General features: G+C 36.5%; 1 protein-coding gene across 2 annotated transcripts in view; it reads left to right on the top strand.

Annotated features, from left to right (window-relative positions):
- Window positions 1-15,783, top strand: part of trappc9 (trafficking protein particle complex 9) — a 336,991-nt gene that overhangs the window by 218,086 nt on the left and 103,122 nt on the right. For both annotated transcript variants that reach the window (XM_017431170.2, XM_017431169.2), the window contains one exon: window positions 13,257-13,410. In XM_017431170.2, the coding sequence (XP_017286659.1) occupies window positions 13,257-13,410 (154 nt within the window). The remainder of the gene's footprint in view (window positions 1-13,256; window positions 13,411-15,783) is intronic.

The following is a 15,783-nucleotide window of genomic DNA, read 5'->3' as shown; positions in this document are numbered from 1 at the left end:
CCCCCCCACCACCACCAGACAGAAAACACAAAAGTTTATGTTTTGCACCCAATTCTTATTTCAGTTGTATATAATCAATTAATCACTGGGCAGTTGGTAAAAAAATGTGAACACAGTTTGCAAGGTTTTCAAAATGTTTGCAGAGATTTTCAATTTCCTTGCATGAGTTGCAGGTCCTCGCTCTCGTGTTGCTGGAATTTTTATCATGTTTGAAAAATTTAGAAGACGGACTTTCCCTGATAATAGTCATGCGGGCATCTTGTACCCTTTAAACAAATCCTAGAGCGCTAAAGATTTTTCACGTTTTTGTACAATGCCCTGAGATGACTTTTGTTGTGACTTGGCGCTGTATAAATAAACTGAATTGAACTGAATTTAAAGCTGAATGTTTTTGTTGATACACGTATGTGTGTCTTGCGAATTTTGGTCCAGATTTCCTCAAGAGTTAATGCAAACGTGACTTTCAGCATGATTCTAAGTAAACGTTTGCAGATTTTTTTCTCAATTTTGAGATACAGACTTAATTGAAAAGAACGGTTCAAATAATATTCAAATAGGGTCTTAACCACACAGGAATGCCATCTTTCCAAAAGTCTTTTTGTCCTCACGGAAATTCCAATCACATGGAAACAGAAAATGAACCAAACACTGCAGCAACTATGCCAGGCCTGTATGTGGCGCTATAACACTGCTACAAAAATACACCAGAATCAGGAAAGAAGAAGTGGAACAGACACTTCGAACCAGAATAAGAAAAATATGAAGATGGCAGTTACAACCACCAAAAACAAACTCTGATAACAAAGTAGACTTTCTCCTATGTGTTACATTAAACTAATGTTAACTGGGAGTCATATCAGCTCAAATCCACGGACAGCATGGGCAATTTCAGGCAGAGTATGCACCGGGAGAGATGATTAGAGGGAGGAGTTTTCCTCATAATATTCAAAGAGATCAAGTTAACCTATTTGTACAAATATGCTGATATTTGAAAACTATTCTCATTTCTCCCATTTTTTTAAATTAATGTATATCTTTTTCTGCTATGTTTGTTTTAGTAGAGTTTACAGTTCAATACTGTGATGGAAACCTTTTTGGTTGTAGAATATTCAGTGTAGTAATAAGAGGTTTTTTTTTTTTTTTTATTGTTCATCCATCTTGTCTGTTTGTTGGAGGAAAACAGTAAACAAAGGTTTTCCTGTAGTTGAGAAACTGGCGTCTGCACCACAAACACAAGCATTATTGCGGTCATAGGTTAGGCAGGAGGTTAGGCAACCTTTCGTTTTCTAAAGGTTTCATATAGGTTGTCCACACAAGAATGCAATGATGGCTTTAAGGAATTTTTCACTTTGGAACCAAGTTCTTAAAAAAATACAGTTTAGGGACTCCTAAAACACTGTTCCTGTGTCGACAGGGCTTCAGTCATTCAAAGCCCAAATGAATGCCCTTCTTGCCCATTATAAGTGGATGGAAACTTCTGACATCAACTGCATTTTTTAATTTTAGTTCCGTTTTCTTTTACAGCTCATTTGTAGTTTATTTCAATAGAATAGAATCAATTGACACAATTCTCTCTGTTCTAAAAATTATCTTTCTAGGCCCCAGTCCCCTCCCCCACCCCCATCCCTCTTCCTCTGAGTCAACACCACAGCTGTGTCTCTCAGGGAATTCAGACAGTCCTTTTTGGTGTGGGGGCATTGAGTTTGTTAGGGGTTGCAAATCATCATGCAGTCGGCGTCGGGATGCTGCAGCTCGGTAACAAGTGGATCAGAGCAGGGAGTCAGCAGCCCTCTCTCCATCCGCTGTGCCTTTTGGCTCTGCCGGATCGGTGCGCACAAGGACGTGCACGCCTCATTGCATCAGCTTTTCAAACAAAGCCTGTTGCCATGGTGACCACCTTTCCCCCTTCTGTACAATTTTTTTCTTTATAGTAGCTGAGCACATGATGCATCTTCAGCCCGATGCGTCTCAGCATTGTGTAGTTTCAGCCAGCTGAATGAATTTTAGCCCCATCTGATGCTTCTAAATGTTGAAACTCTTCGGCTGCTGCTCAGCCTCCCCTCACGTCAACTTCTTTTCACTTACACTTTTTCTCTGCTGCCGCAGGGAAATTTGTTCTTCCCCTCCTCACGTTTTCTTCAAATAATAATTTCTCTAGAGGGCATTTTAGCCCTGTTACCTCACCATGGGCGGGTTAGTTGAAGTCCAATAGTGGAACTCGTGTACTTGTCAACAGCGTTGCTGAAAACAGTTCTTATTGTCAGCAGTTATTGTTCAAATCCATGTCTTTATTTTAAAATATACTTTATCTACTCTGTACGTGTGTTATAAAGTGGCAGGCATTGTATTACTCAGTTTGCTTTAGAGTACCACTTCTAATGTGATATTATTCACAAACAGAGACATTTCCGATCCAGAACCAGCTGGGGGCTTCAGTCACGCTCCTGATGTGGCTAAAAATAGCACACACTGACAGCTCCTGTGTTGTTGTAAAGCTCCAACCGTAATGACAGTCGGCGTATGAGAAGATTGTCTGCACCGGCATCCTTTGATACCAATTTGTGTTCAGTAATTGGGTGTAAGGATTTGCTTTAACAGAAGCTCAGTGCACTGATGGGAACCGATGGAGCCCAGTTGGCTCTGCAGCTGCTGCGCATAAAGGGTTACTGAAAGTCAGCCGCAGTCTAAAAATAGGCTGCATATCTCGCCTGCCTCCTCGCACAGCTCTATGCATCTCCACCCTTCAGCTCTCGCACGTGAGCTAAAAATAAACACACACACACACACACACTGGGTACATTGTTCGCTCTCAGCTTCTCCCCAGGGACGGAGCACAGCCACTGGTTGTTAGGAAATGAAAACTAGCTCTTCCATAATGATGATGGCACATGATTTGCTGCTCTACAACATGTGGTTGAGGGCGTTAATCAAAGAGAACACAATGCTTTACAGTCACGCACTGAAAAAATTTGCACACAAATTACAGAAAATTTGAGAATATTTCTCTAAAAGGAGCTAAAAACCTACAACACGTTTGCATTTACTTGACAGAGCAACAGGTGCTGACTGGAAGCTCCAGCTGAATTTCTCATCATATATATATTTCATCCTGTTGCTGATGTTTGTGTCTGTGTAAACACATTTCCTTGTGTCTGCACACCTCTGAGGCGTTTGAAGCACACAGGAGCACACGGGGTTCATGGGCCTAGATGCTAAAACGACTCATTGGTCTTCGGTGAGCCGATGTAAGCGACCCCTTATGCTTTAATGTGATTATCATGTACTTTTGGTCTGAGGCAACACAGCATTTAATAAGGAAAGGGTCATTTGGCTGTGACCATCTCAGCCTAAGCTGGTGTTATTGCTGCCATTAAAAAAGGCTTTACTGCCACAGCTTATAGCTGTATGGAGATAATTAGCAGCATTGTGTCAAAAGTCACATCCTGTGGACAGGATGACATTTACCAATACTGTACTTCTCTGTTTTTAGATGTTTTTGGCCAGATAAATGCACACAATAACCAGCTGTCACATTAAAAGTATGTGTTGTGAATGACTCTCAGCTACAACCACACCATTGATTTTACTCAGTATCTGTAAAACTCACTACATTATAGATTTTTTTGTGTTTTCCAAGGTTCAACTGGTTCTAAAAGTTAATGAGTTGTAATGTAAATGCACTGGTTATTGCCTGCAAGTTTCATTAAAATTCATCCAGTGGTTTATGAAGTATTTAGCTAGCAGACAGAGTTAATTCCAGTAGCCAATGGCAAATTTTTAAACAAAGATCTTGCACATTTTGTGAGCACTCAAAATATGTGTTAGGGATCACTTACAGTTACTACCACACCCAACGTTACGTAAATATACCGACTTTAGGTAAATATATGTAGAACTGACTTAGTTAAAGCCATTTTTTGTGTATTTAGGGTCAGTTGGCTGATCAATTGAAATCAAGCTGACACGAAAAGTTAAACAGTTGTAGAACTACATTGAGTTTTGCAAGTTCAGCTAAAATTCATTCAATCGTTGATGAGATATTTTGCTATAAAGTACACAAACACATGGGCAAAACCATTATCATCATGTTACGCCTTTTGGTGGTGGACAATCCTGGCTCAGTTCTACTATCAAGAAGTAAAACATATTAGGTGCACATGCAACTTCAAATCTGTTTTTTTTTCAGTATTATAGAATAATACTGTTATGATAGGCATTTATTTTCATTCACGTTTATACTTCAAACCATGTGTCATTTTATAGTCACAGTTCAATTATTGTGCTCTTTGATTTGTGTTTCACCAACAAGTACACATGGGTTATAAATCTTTGCACACTACTTTGCCGTACTCCATGCATTTATGGTTTTCCACAGTTATTTAAACAGTATAGATGGATTTGCAAATAACTTTTCCTCTGAGAGTGACAAATGGTGTTTATATGTGCAGGCATTCAGCACTGCTTCAGATGAGCCTTTCTTTAACCAAACAGAGATCTACAGGATCTTAACATTTTAATTTTGTTTTCACAACTACATCCGTTCCATAACTGTATTTACTAAACAATAATACAGTATTTGTGTTATTTTCAGAGACATTGTATATCATTTAACAAAATCAACAACAATACTCTTAGAACATGGTGACCCTGATACTGAGTGTTTTTAGCTTGCTCTCAACAAAATTGTCTGTAATACACATCTGCTTCGCCTCTATTGTCATTTAGAGTTCAGCTCAGTGTGAGTTATCAAAACAATGACCAGGTGCTGACTAAAAATAAGAAATACATCTGTAAATCATAAAGTGGCAGTTGGCCAAAATGCTTCAACAAAAAACCTACCTGTTTGTAAACCTGAGCGTCAACATTATGTGAGAATCTAAAAACTGACAAAAATATAGGAAGAGCAAGAGGAATCAGATAAATGAGTATGGAAATGTGGTTACTGTTCAAATGAGGTTTATTTTAAAGGTGTGTTAACTAGGGCTGTACACCTACCTCAGTGGTTTGATACAGTTGTTTGGGATAGGTACATGGAACTAGTCTAAGAATACGTTAGTCAGATAAACTGTATATACAAAAAAGTATTCCCCAAAAGTATCCGCTTGTCCGCTAAGCGGCACCTGAAAAACAACCCCACACCATAATCTTCCCTCCACCAAACTTTACACTTGGCACAGTGCAATCAGACAAGTACCGTTCTCCTGGCAACCGCCAAACCCAGACTCGGCCATGGGATTGCCAGGCAGAGAACATGTCTCCACTGCTCTAGAGTCCAGTGGTGGCGAGCTTCACACCACTGCATCCGATGCTTTGCATTGCACTTGGTGATGGAAGGCTTGGATGCAGCTGCTCGGCCATGGAAAGCCATATCATGAAGCTCTCTACACACTGTTTTTGAGCTAATCTGAAGGCCACATGATGTTTGGAGGTCTGTAGCTGTTGACTGTGCAAGACAATGGGGATATTGGTGCACTATGCGCCTAAGCAGCCGCTAAGCCCATTCTGTGGTTTTACGTGGCCTACCACTTTGTGGCTGAGTTGTTGTTGTTCCCAATCGCTTCCACTTTAGTGTTTACAAGGGTATTTTTATTAACAGAAATTAAAATGATTGTTTTAGAAAAACTGTATCTCAGTGTGGCCGAGGCCTAAAGCACTCGGCATCAAACAAAGCCTGAATGAATGGTTCAGAGTAACACTTAGAAGCTTAAAGACCTGCCTGTTTGTTTCAAATCAGCTATCTGGTAAAAGCTCCACAGTTCCAGTGATTGTGGATGGCTACAGTGGAGGGAGAGAAGTGCATATGTGAAATTTGTGTCATAGAATCAGCTCTTACATGGAAAGCCATTTGCGAATTTACTCAATAGCCCTAAAAATCAAGAATAATTTTTGCACATTAGCACTCATATGAAAGCCTAATTTAATTTTTGTATATTTTTGTAATATTTTCTTGTTCCAGCATACATTTCTGGCATTTGGCTATGTTTCTGTTTGACACTTAAGTTGTAGGTTACTGTTTATAATTCAGATAAATAATCACTGGATATACATCTACAACACGTTTAGAGCCAGCCCAATTCAATATGTCTTCCACAGCCAGCTGACTTTAGAAAACACAAAACTGGTTATTATTCTGACAATTTTACAGATCTCGAGCTACAGTTTGGAGCGGGTTATTCACAACACGTATTCTAATTACTGCTCATTGAATGAGACCTTTGCTTAGCATTTCAGCAATTAACTACTGGAGTTCACCCTGTTTGTGTGTTAGCCAAATATTTCATGGATCACTGGACGGATTTTAAGGAAATCTTCAAGAAGCAATCATTCAATCATCTACAGCTGAATAACTTTTGTTATCAGACCAATTAAGAATGACCCTCACAGCTAATTACATTAGTCAAGACAAAAATGACTATTGAGTTTAAATTTGATGTGGTCGTAGTTGAGTCATAAACAACATGTTCTGAGCGTGACATCTTGCGATATTGCATGAAATTGCACATAAAGATAAACTCGAGGCTTGATCAAAATAGCTAAACTCTGTCAGCATATGATGATTTTAGTTTAATACTCTGGCATATAAAAGCAGACTCTGTATTTTTAAGTTTGCCACTGCCTGAAAAAGGGGCAGTGGCCTGAAAGATCACTTCAGTAAATTTGTGCATTGAAAGCTGTGTTTGGTGTGCTGATCAGTTTGTTGTTTTTTCCCATAGCTAGTACAAGAAAAGTAAAGCTGTTTATCAGTAAGATCCTGGAGGAAGGAGACCTGTGAGGTAAAATGGACTGAGATTTTAGCAGAAACACTTTCTTCTGTGGCTCCAGCTCAGCTCAAGTTTTTATTAAAAGCTTGGGATTAGGCGAGATTAGTCTCCAGATATGCCCTAATCCTTTAAAGTCTGTACAATCAAATCAGTGGAAAAAATGTTCTGGTTGAAGTCATGGTCACATAGTTCAGCTTCTTCTTTACTGCCATACTGAAAAGCTCATTTACAGTGAGGGGTTAGATATGGCTTGGTTATGCTCATAATATTGTGCTTTGACTTATTGTAGCACTGATTTTTTAAAAAAAGTTCATTCATTTGATCAGTTTCAGTAAGTGAAGTCAGTGAATTTTACCTGTTTGTAATTTTGTGAATACTAAAAATTTAGTTAGCAAGATTTGGTTTACCAAAACATTTTCTTTGTGCTTCATTCAGTTTTTACTTTATATAGTGAATTTACTCAAAAACTTAAGATAGATTCAATGGTGTTCATCTTTATAGCTGTACAGATAATGAGTCTGCATTCACAAAATTATTCTTCAGTTTACTGTTTCTTCGGTACATTTTTTACAATCAAACCACTTCCAGATAATTTGTGTTATTTTAACCATTCATACATCAAACCGTACAGTTCAGTTGGGTATAGTGTGTTATGACTTGTAATTTTTTATTTTTTTACTTTTATGTTTTTGAAAATATTGAAGTGCCTAAAATGAAATTTCTGATATAAATACATTTATATATTTTTTTCAAAATAAAATATATTTGATCATACTTGCTCTATCTTTTTCTTCTTATGCTACATTTAGCTTTTAGCTACTATTTTTTACTACTTTTAGCTTTTACCCAGAGTTTTGTTAAATTGATCTGCTGTTTTGCTAATGTTACTTACTATTGATATTTTTAACTTTAGCTACTTTTAGCTACTGTTTTGCTCATTTTAGCAAACATTTTCTCTGGTTGCTGCATTTAGCTTCTTGCTAGTGCTTTGCTGCTTTCAGGTTTTAGCTTGTGTGTTGCTTATTTTAGTCTCTGTTCTGCTTGTTTTAACTTTATCAACGTTTTTGTAGTTTTTTTTGGCAGATAGTTGATGGATATCTTTTTGACAATGCTGTGAAAAACTTGCTTCTATTGATTACTAATTTTTCAGTTGATATCTTTAATATCTTTCAGGTAAGAGGTCACAGTTGGCCTCACAGTACAGGTTGAATCTTTAACCCTGAGGAGAGTCATACTTTTATAGTACAGGAGATTCAAAGGTCATTGAAACAGATTGATGGTATTGTATGTGGTATTATTTGTTGAAACCTATGACTTTGCCTTTTTCTGCCCTGTAAAGCGTAAATCTGTATGTAAGCGTCTATCTTCAGATAATTACCTGTCTGAAGACAAGAAGCTTCAGGCCAAGCCAGACCAGGTCCAGGGGTTGTTTGCATCATTACAACACAGTATTTTTAGGTTCTGTGTGTAACGTGTGCTTTTGAAGATGACTGAATGAACGCAGCGCCCATTTGAAGATTAGACTTCAGTCAGTGACATGAACCCAGTTCCAGTAATCTTCAAAGAGGATGAATTTAAGTGTGGCACAGCAAGAGCAGAAGCTTCCCTTGTTGTCTGCTCCATGTTTTAAAGTCTTAATTGTTATTTAATTTGTGCTACGGCTTTGTTGGAAAGGCTGTGAAATGATAATTGTTTTGCCTTTCCTCCTCTTTCTTCCTTTGATGTACACGCATCTGGATTCATTCAGGTTCTTTGTTTTGTTCTTATGTAATTTTATTTACAAGTTACAGTATAGGACAGGTGAAGTGTCAGATCATGCATAATTATATCTTTGAACAAAACAGACTTAACTTTTTTCCATTTTTTCCCCCCTTGTCCTGATTTTTCAATTAAAAACATAGTGATTGGAAAAACAAAAGTCACCCTTTTATTTCTAAGATTTCACGTGTCAAGACATAATAAAAATAGTCTGATCTTTATCAGGTTCTGAATTATTTCAATAAATCCTCAAATTTACAAAAACACAACAGATATCACCACATTGTTATTCAGTAAAAACCAAAGTGAAAAAGCTTTGTGTGAAAAACCAAGTTCACATATGATACTTCCAGAGAATTTAAGAGGTTCATTATTAGCCAGGTGCCACTGATCAAATGTATTAAATGATCATTACAGGTGTGTGTTAACACAATGTCACAGAGTAAAAACATCAGCAATGACCTTAGAGAAGCAGCTGTTGGTTCCCAAATATGGGAAGGGTTAATGGTCCTTTTCAAACTATTTGTAGTCGATCATTCTACAGACAGAAATATTATTCACAAGTGGAAAACATTTAAGACATCTGCCAATATTTTCGGGACTGGATGTTCCAGCAAATTCACCCCAAGGTCAGGCTATGCAATGAGAAAGAAGAGTAGGCCAAAAATCCTCTACAACCATGTGAGAGACTGAAAGTCCTGCAAAAAAAAAAAAACACTACTCAGAGTTGTTACTGCAAAAGGAGGTTCTATAATCTATTGGATCCTGGTGTTGTCTGTTTTTCACATGGAGCTCTTTCATTTTGAATTAGTTTTAATAAATAAATAATGACACGGTGGGATCTGTTGTGTGTTTTTCTTCACTTGAGGTTAGATTTGAATCATTTTTTAACCTGGTTAGGCCCTGATTAGTTTCATTATATCTTGTTACGTAAAAGCCAGAAACTGAAAGATGGTGGACTTTTTTTTCAGTGTTTTAAGCTGTAGTTGTGTGAAAATATCACTCTGTTTTTAATCATGTTCAAATTCACAATTTTATCTGTGAGTTGTGGGGGCTTGTTTTATGTGAAAATAGGACTCCCTCTCTCCCTCAGCTTTCCAGGGAGTTGTTGTATCCTTTAAACTGGAATTTGGTGATGAACCTACACATCAATACATGGATCCACTGTTAAATGTGCAAATGGGGCTTTATGCCTGTTTGTATTCGCCAGCATGGTTCTTATCAATGCACAGATTTAGCTTCAGGCTTTAAATTATGAAACCATTGCCTTAGCCAAAATCTGCTTCTTTTGGAACCCTTCCTGCACATTGGCCTCCTGTGGACATGGATAGGCAGGTAATTTGCAATGAGCCGCCCACCTCAGTGTCACATTGTGTTGTTTCTTTGAGTGCAGAGTTCTAAAAATACTCTGAAGGTGCAGACCACAAACTACACCTTTTCTTTGTTTTTTTCTGGCTTCTGTATGTGAAAAGGGATCTGATAGTTTCTGTTTCTCTGTTAAACACTTGAGGCAAAACTCATCAGTCATTGTGACAACGCTAAGAGACTTCCTGAAGTTGCATGTTTAGTTTAAATTAATTTTCTATGTGGGACTATTCAATAATAACTATCTGATAGTTCAGTAATCAGCACAGCGAATTAATATTTAAATCTACAGTAGTTTGAACCTTAATATTACAGTAAAAGACTTTGGTTTGAGAGGAACTAGAGTCTTACTTCATCTGGGCTAACTTTGAAATCTTCCTCCAGTAGATGAATCACACTTTCTGGCTAGCAAGTCTTTCACAAAGAGAGAAGAACTGAGTGAACCTTTCTCTGGTTTTCAATGAATAAATGAGTTAACATCTTGATGGACTGTACATTAAGTTTTGCTTCCAGTTTTTACCTTTTTTCTTCATAAAATTCTGTTACTTTAGTGCAACATTTAGTGTATGTCTGATACTTTGACAGCGTCTGTTGAGTTGAAACCCTTCAAAGTGTATTGGGCTATTTCAAATATGACCTCTGTTTTATAAGAAATGATAATACTCAGCAGTCTAATTTAATAAAAGTCAACTGCAGAGAGGAAATCACAACTAAAGGTGTGTTTAAATACAGACCAGTCAAACACAGCTGATAGCTGAAAGCAACAAAAAACGAGTTTCATTTTTTTTTTTTTTTTTCTAATTTTATGGCTTCTCTCACATTTCTCCGTACTTACAATTCTGTCCAGTAGTTGATCATAACAAAGACTTGTACCTGTAATTTGTTTATCTTTTTTTCTACAAAACATTGTGCTGTAAGAAGATAACATGTGTTACTTTGTGTCAGCAATCATAATTTTTTGGCAGATCTCAGTTGTACATATCTATATTTGTTTCTGAAACAGGATCTTTACCTGCTCTGCTGGTCTCAGAAGTTATTGTGAGCAGTGACCTGAACAAAACAAATTCTTGTTGCCGAGAATACAAAACATGATAGTTCTTGTTTTTCACCATGAACAACTGCTTTTAAAGTATTTTCTTCAAATCTATTTGTGAACAATCTGAGTAATAAAACTAAAAATACAAAAACCACTGTTTCCAAGAAGATAACCTTCTGCGTATTTAATAATCACGGTCACTCATCAGTTATTCCCTGTGGTATCTAATCTGTGGCGGTCATCAGTTAAAAAGTTAGATGGTTCTGGAGAAAATTAGTATATGAGTTCAATCACTCTGTGCTAATCTCTTGGATCTAAACTTGATTAGAGAAAGAACAGATCCAGGTGATATTTTCTGCCTTAAATGGAAGCTCTGCATGCTGTGGGGTAATCAGAGGCAGTCCTGTGGGTTATTTTAATGAACACCAGGATGCTGTCGATGTAGTTTGTCACTTTACGGGTGTAACACCTGATGTAACCTCAGGCCAAGAACTGTCTGGCTTTTATTTAATGAGTAACTTGGCAACACTCACAGTATGAACGGGGAGAATTGGACCTAAGGCTATTTGTTCAGACAAGATAAATAATTTATCACTTGTCCAACTTCACAAAGCACCTTGAAGTGGTTCTCATCAAATAGGGGGTGGCAAGTGAGGGCAGGGACATGAGGGATATAAGAGAAAATAGTCCATATCCACTGAACATATTTTTTATTTGAAATATTAATTTCTTTCTGCAACTCCAACAAGTTTTAAGGATTTATTTTATTGCTTTATTGTTTCAAATCTGTCTTTCACTTAAGTTTCATTTTGGGTGTTGTAAACTTTAATTTGAGGCATCTCTTATTCTCACACACACACACACACACACACACACACACACACACACACACACACACACACACACACACACACACACATATATATATATATATATATATATATATATATCCTCATGAAGTCCAATTTACTGTGACCCATTTAAACTTTAAATGATGTTTCTACTGTAAAGTATGCTTCAGCCATAGAGCGCTGTTTTCTAACTTGTTTTAGCAAATTCCCAATGTTGTGTTTGGGAAAATTTCTTGCATTTTTTGCGAATTTTTTTCACTAATCTTGATCGAACTGCAATTTTGGATGTATTTTTGTTGTAGATCTAATAGTGATATGTATATAATATTTTTTTTTGTAATTGTAAAAGTGTAAAAAAAATTCAAATAAAAAATTTGAAGACATTTAAATAAAGAAATTTGTAGGAAGAGACAATGTAGTTCTAAAATTAGTTCATCTTTCTGCTTCATTAAAGAATAGGGCTGAGTTTTCTGCTGGTAGTACAATATCAAATAGAAAAAAAATGTGATGTTTTCCCTGCTCAAATATAGACAGTTTAACATTGTCAATACATTATTTTTTATGAATTAAAAGTGTGTTGCCTCAAGGCAACATTGTACCATAATGGACAAATCAGTTTGACATTGTTATGCAAAAACAAAAATATATATTTATAGAAAACATCTATTTCTGTAACCAAACATTTAAAAAAACAGGTTTATATAGTTTCCCATGCATTGCACATTTCAGATTTAATAAAAACTCACATCTCCATATATACTTTCACACAATATGCCGTCATGGAACACAAACATAACCAAAATATCATATTAAATTATTGTATCAAAACATTACAGTCAGTGTTGTTTCAAGGTAAAACATCAAGCACAACTTTATCTTAATATGCACCTTATTCTGTCAAGCATGTTTGTACACACACAAAGACCTGCATGTATACAAGTACATACGAAAAAACAACCATTGTCAAGACATAGAAAAGTTACAAATTACATGCACTATAATAATTTACCAATCATCCAATTGTAATTAAGCCTGCTACTTTACCTACATTTAGATCTTAATCAAATTCATCATTCTCCCTCTGATCTGCTTCCTGTTGATTTTCTACTATCGTGGTACTTCCGTCTTCATCCTCATTTCTATCTTCATCTCCATCCTCTTATTCACTCTCTCCCTGCCGGATTGTCAATATGACCTCATCTTCCTTATCGCTATATGATACCTCATCCTCACTCTCACCAACTGGCAGTAGCAGCTGTTCTTTATACCTTTTTGAAGTGCCATAGAAAACGTGTGGATTCATCTCTTGCACCGTACACATACAGCATATGAAATACATATTCCTGTAAATGCATTGCAAAATATTTTTCATGGCACAAATATAGAAGTAATTCCTATTATTTTCCTAACAAATAAAAAAAAAGTAATTACTGTATACAAGCACAACCATGGATCTCTAAGTGTTTCTCCTGTCTTCTAATGCAGAATGGCCATCCAGGTGGACAAGTTTGACTTTGAGAGTGTCCCACAGCTGGACCAGGAGGCGGTTTGCTTCACTAACTCCAAACAGCTGGAGGAGGAGCGACAGCAGGCCCAAGGCTGCCACATCAACAGCAAGCTGGAGATCTGTTGGAGCATTATATCCTTTCACAGACAGACTGGTCCACATTCCAGCCGTAAGGCTCGGGATGACCTAAAGAAGTTGCAAGTTCTAACCCCTGTTACCTTCACAGTGTTTCATCTGTTAAATGTTTGTTAACATCAGTCAGAGCACATCTGGATCCTGTAGCCTTCTGTTCAATTCATTTGACCTGACAGATGGAAGACCAAATGGCAAAATGCTTTTTACTCTGAGATGCTGAGGAGATGTTTTACTATACACACGCACACACACACGTGGCAGGGGGTGTTCTATTGCAGTTTTTGCATTAGTTCTGAAAGCCCCACAGCTTTTAGTTGGTGGTCCATGTTAAGTATCAATTTGTTGGCTTTATAAACACATTGTGTTTTAGGGAAATGAAAGCTCAATACTAAAGCATTTAACCCTGTGTAGCTTTTGCTATAAATTAGTTTTGTTCACAGATTACTGTGCAAAAGTGTTGAGCCACCTGTAAGTTCTGTATCATTAATTCTGAGAATCAACAAATCAACACTTTTTTTCATAAGTTTTATCTTGATCAAAAGGTTTTAAGACTTTTTAAAGGTGTTTCAGAGTTTTTCTTGGAACTTTGGCTGCTTTTTAAAAATTGGTTTCTGTTTTATACACAACTAGTTTTAGAGAATGTTTTTGTTGTTTAAGCTACTAAACTCTGAGCAGTAAATTTGTGCATAAAAATACTCAGAAACTGAAGGAACACATAACAGGCAACTTTTAAAAACAGGTTCAATTTGAATTTTAGACTCTTTACCAGCAGCCTAACACAAAGACAATTCATTTGCATTTCTTTAGTTGAACTTATGGAGAATACACAATACTTTAAGTATTGCGTAACCCAATGATGTATGAAAAGGATTTAATCCACAGAAACATGTTAAGAAGCATGCCTTTGTATGTTGTACTTGTACATATTTATACACTGTAAACAAAAGAGAAAATAGACTACTTTTAAATTGACTGATGTTTATGTTTTCTAAGCTCATTTAGTTATTTACCAACTTTCATACTTTAAAAAAATGTAAAAGAAAAACAAAAAAACAACCACCTACTTCAGGGCATCCTTTTTATTTCTATAAAATGTTGTTAGGTACAAATGTTTCATTTAACCAAGCACAAAATCTTTCTCTTACGTTTTGGATGAAAATCCTCTTCTATAAAATCTAATTTTTTCTACATTACATCTCATCTCCTCATATATCCCGAAAAATATATATTTTTCCTTTTCTTTCTTATTTTCGTTCTTTGTGCAGCCCCTCAGAAGTGGTAATGTTTTGGTTTTGTTTTCTTGTGCCTGCGATGCACAGAGAACAACCTAAGCATCCCTCAAATATCTGTGCTTTCACTGACGTTGTCAACATGTTCAATTCCTCTGCACTGCTGCAGCTATGGTTAGAGTGAATCATCCGTCTTGCCTCATATCGTCCAGTGTCTTATCAGATGTCAGTTATATATCTACAAATATAAGAACAGACTGTAAGCAGTCATTGGTTAAATGTTTCATACATCACTTTTTTGGCAACGTGTGAATAAGGATAGATTAATAAGAATCAGCAAATTGATAAAAAAAAAAGAGTTTTGGAGGACTGCCTCATTTATTTTCATTTTTTTTATTACAGCCGACCAAAGCTATCATTAGTAAATTACTATTAAAAATTCAACTAAAGTTGCTATAGTCAGAAGAATAGTTACAGAGCAGAACGTTTGACTTGTCTCTGCTCTGTTCTCAGCTGTCATCCTTAGATAGAAATATTTGTGTTATTTCTAAACTTAGAAGTGAAGGTTTTCCTGTTTTCCCAAAGCTTCAAGGCTCTGCTAGAACAGTTTGTTTATAAGTCAGAAATGTTAGTTTTTTTTCACAAGTTTAAAGCAATTCGGTCACCTGATTGAGGTTTAAATTGGTAATTTCTTACCTTTACACTGTTTAATTCCTTTTATATACATTGTACTTTCCTGTGTTTTAATGGAAAGTTAAAAACATTTTTGTGTCGTTTAGATATATGCAGAAAAGATTGGTTGAATTTGTTAAGTATTCATCTTCCTAAATTGTGTGAAATGACATTCCTGATTGAAGCTGGTAAAAACAGACTTCCTTGATAGTTATGTGATCTGTCCAAACCTAAATTTGAAGCATTACATGTTTCACAGCCACAACACTTCCAGGTTCTCAGGGCTCAGGTGCAGCTGTTTGTTGGGAGACATTATTTGTTCATGTTGGTAGCAGTCCAACAGCAGAAGACCTTCCCATCATGATGGTTCTGTTCTGTTTGAGGACTTCTTCTCTTTCACTAAACTCTCCCTGAAATAGACAGGTTTGGAGCTCTGGCTGCTTCATGCCATACCTATTATTCCAAATGT

Source organism: Kryptolebias marmoratus, linkage group LG5, assembly GCF_001649575.2.
Source record: "Kryptolebias marmoratus isolate JLee-2015 linkage group LG5, ASM164957v2, whole genome shotgun sequence".
NCBI classification, from domain to species: Eukaryota; Metazoa; Chordata; class Actinopteri; order Cyprinodontiformes; family Rivulidae; genus Kryptolebias; species Kryptolebias marmoratus.
This window is presented reverse-complemented; position numbering and strand designations above follow the sequence as displayed.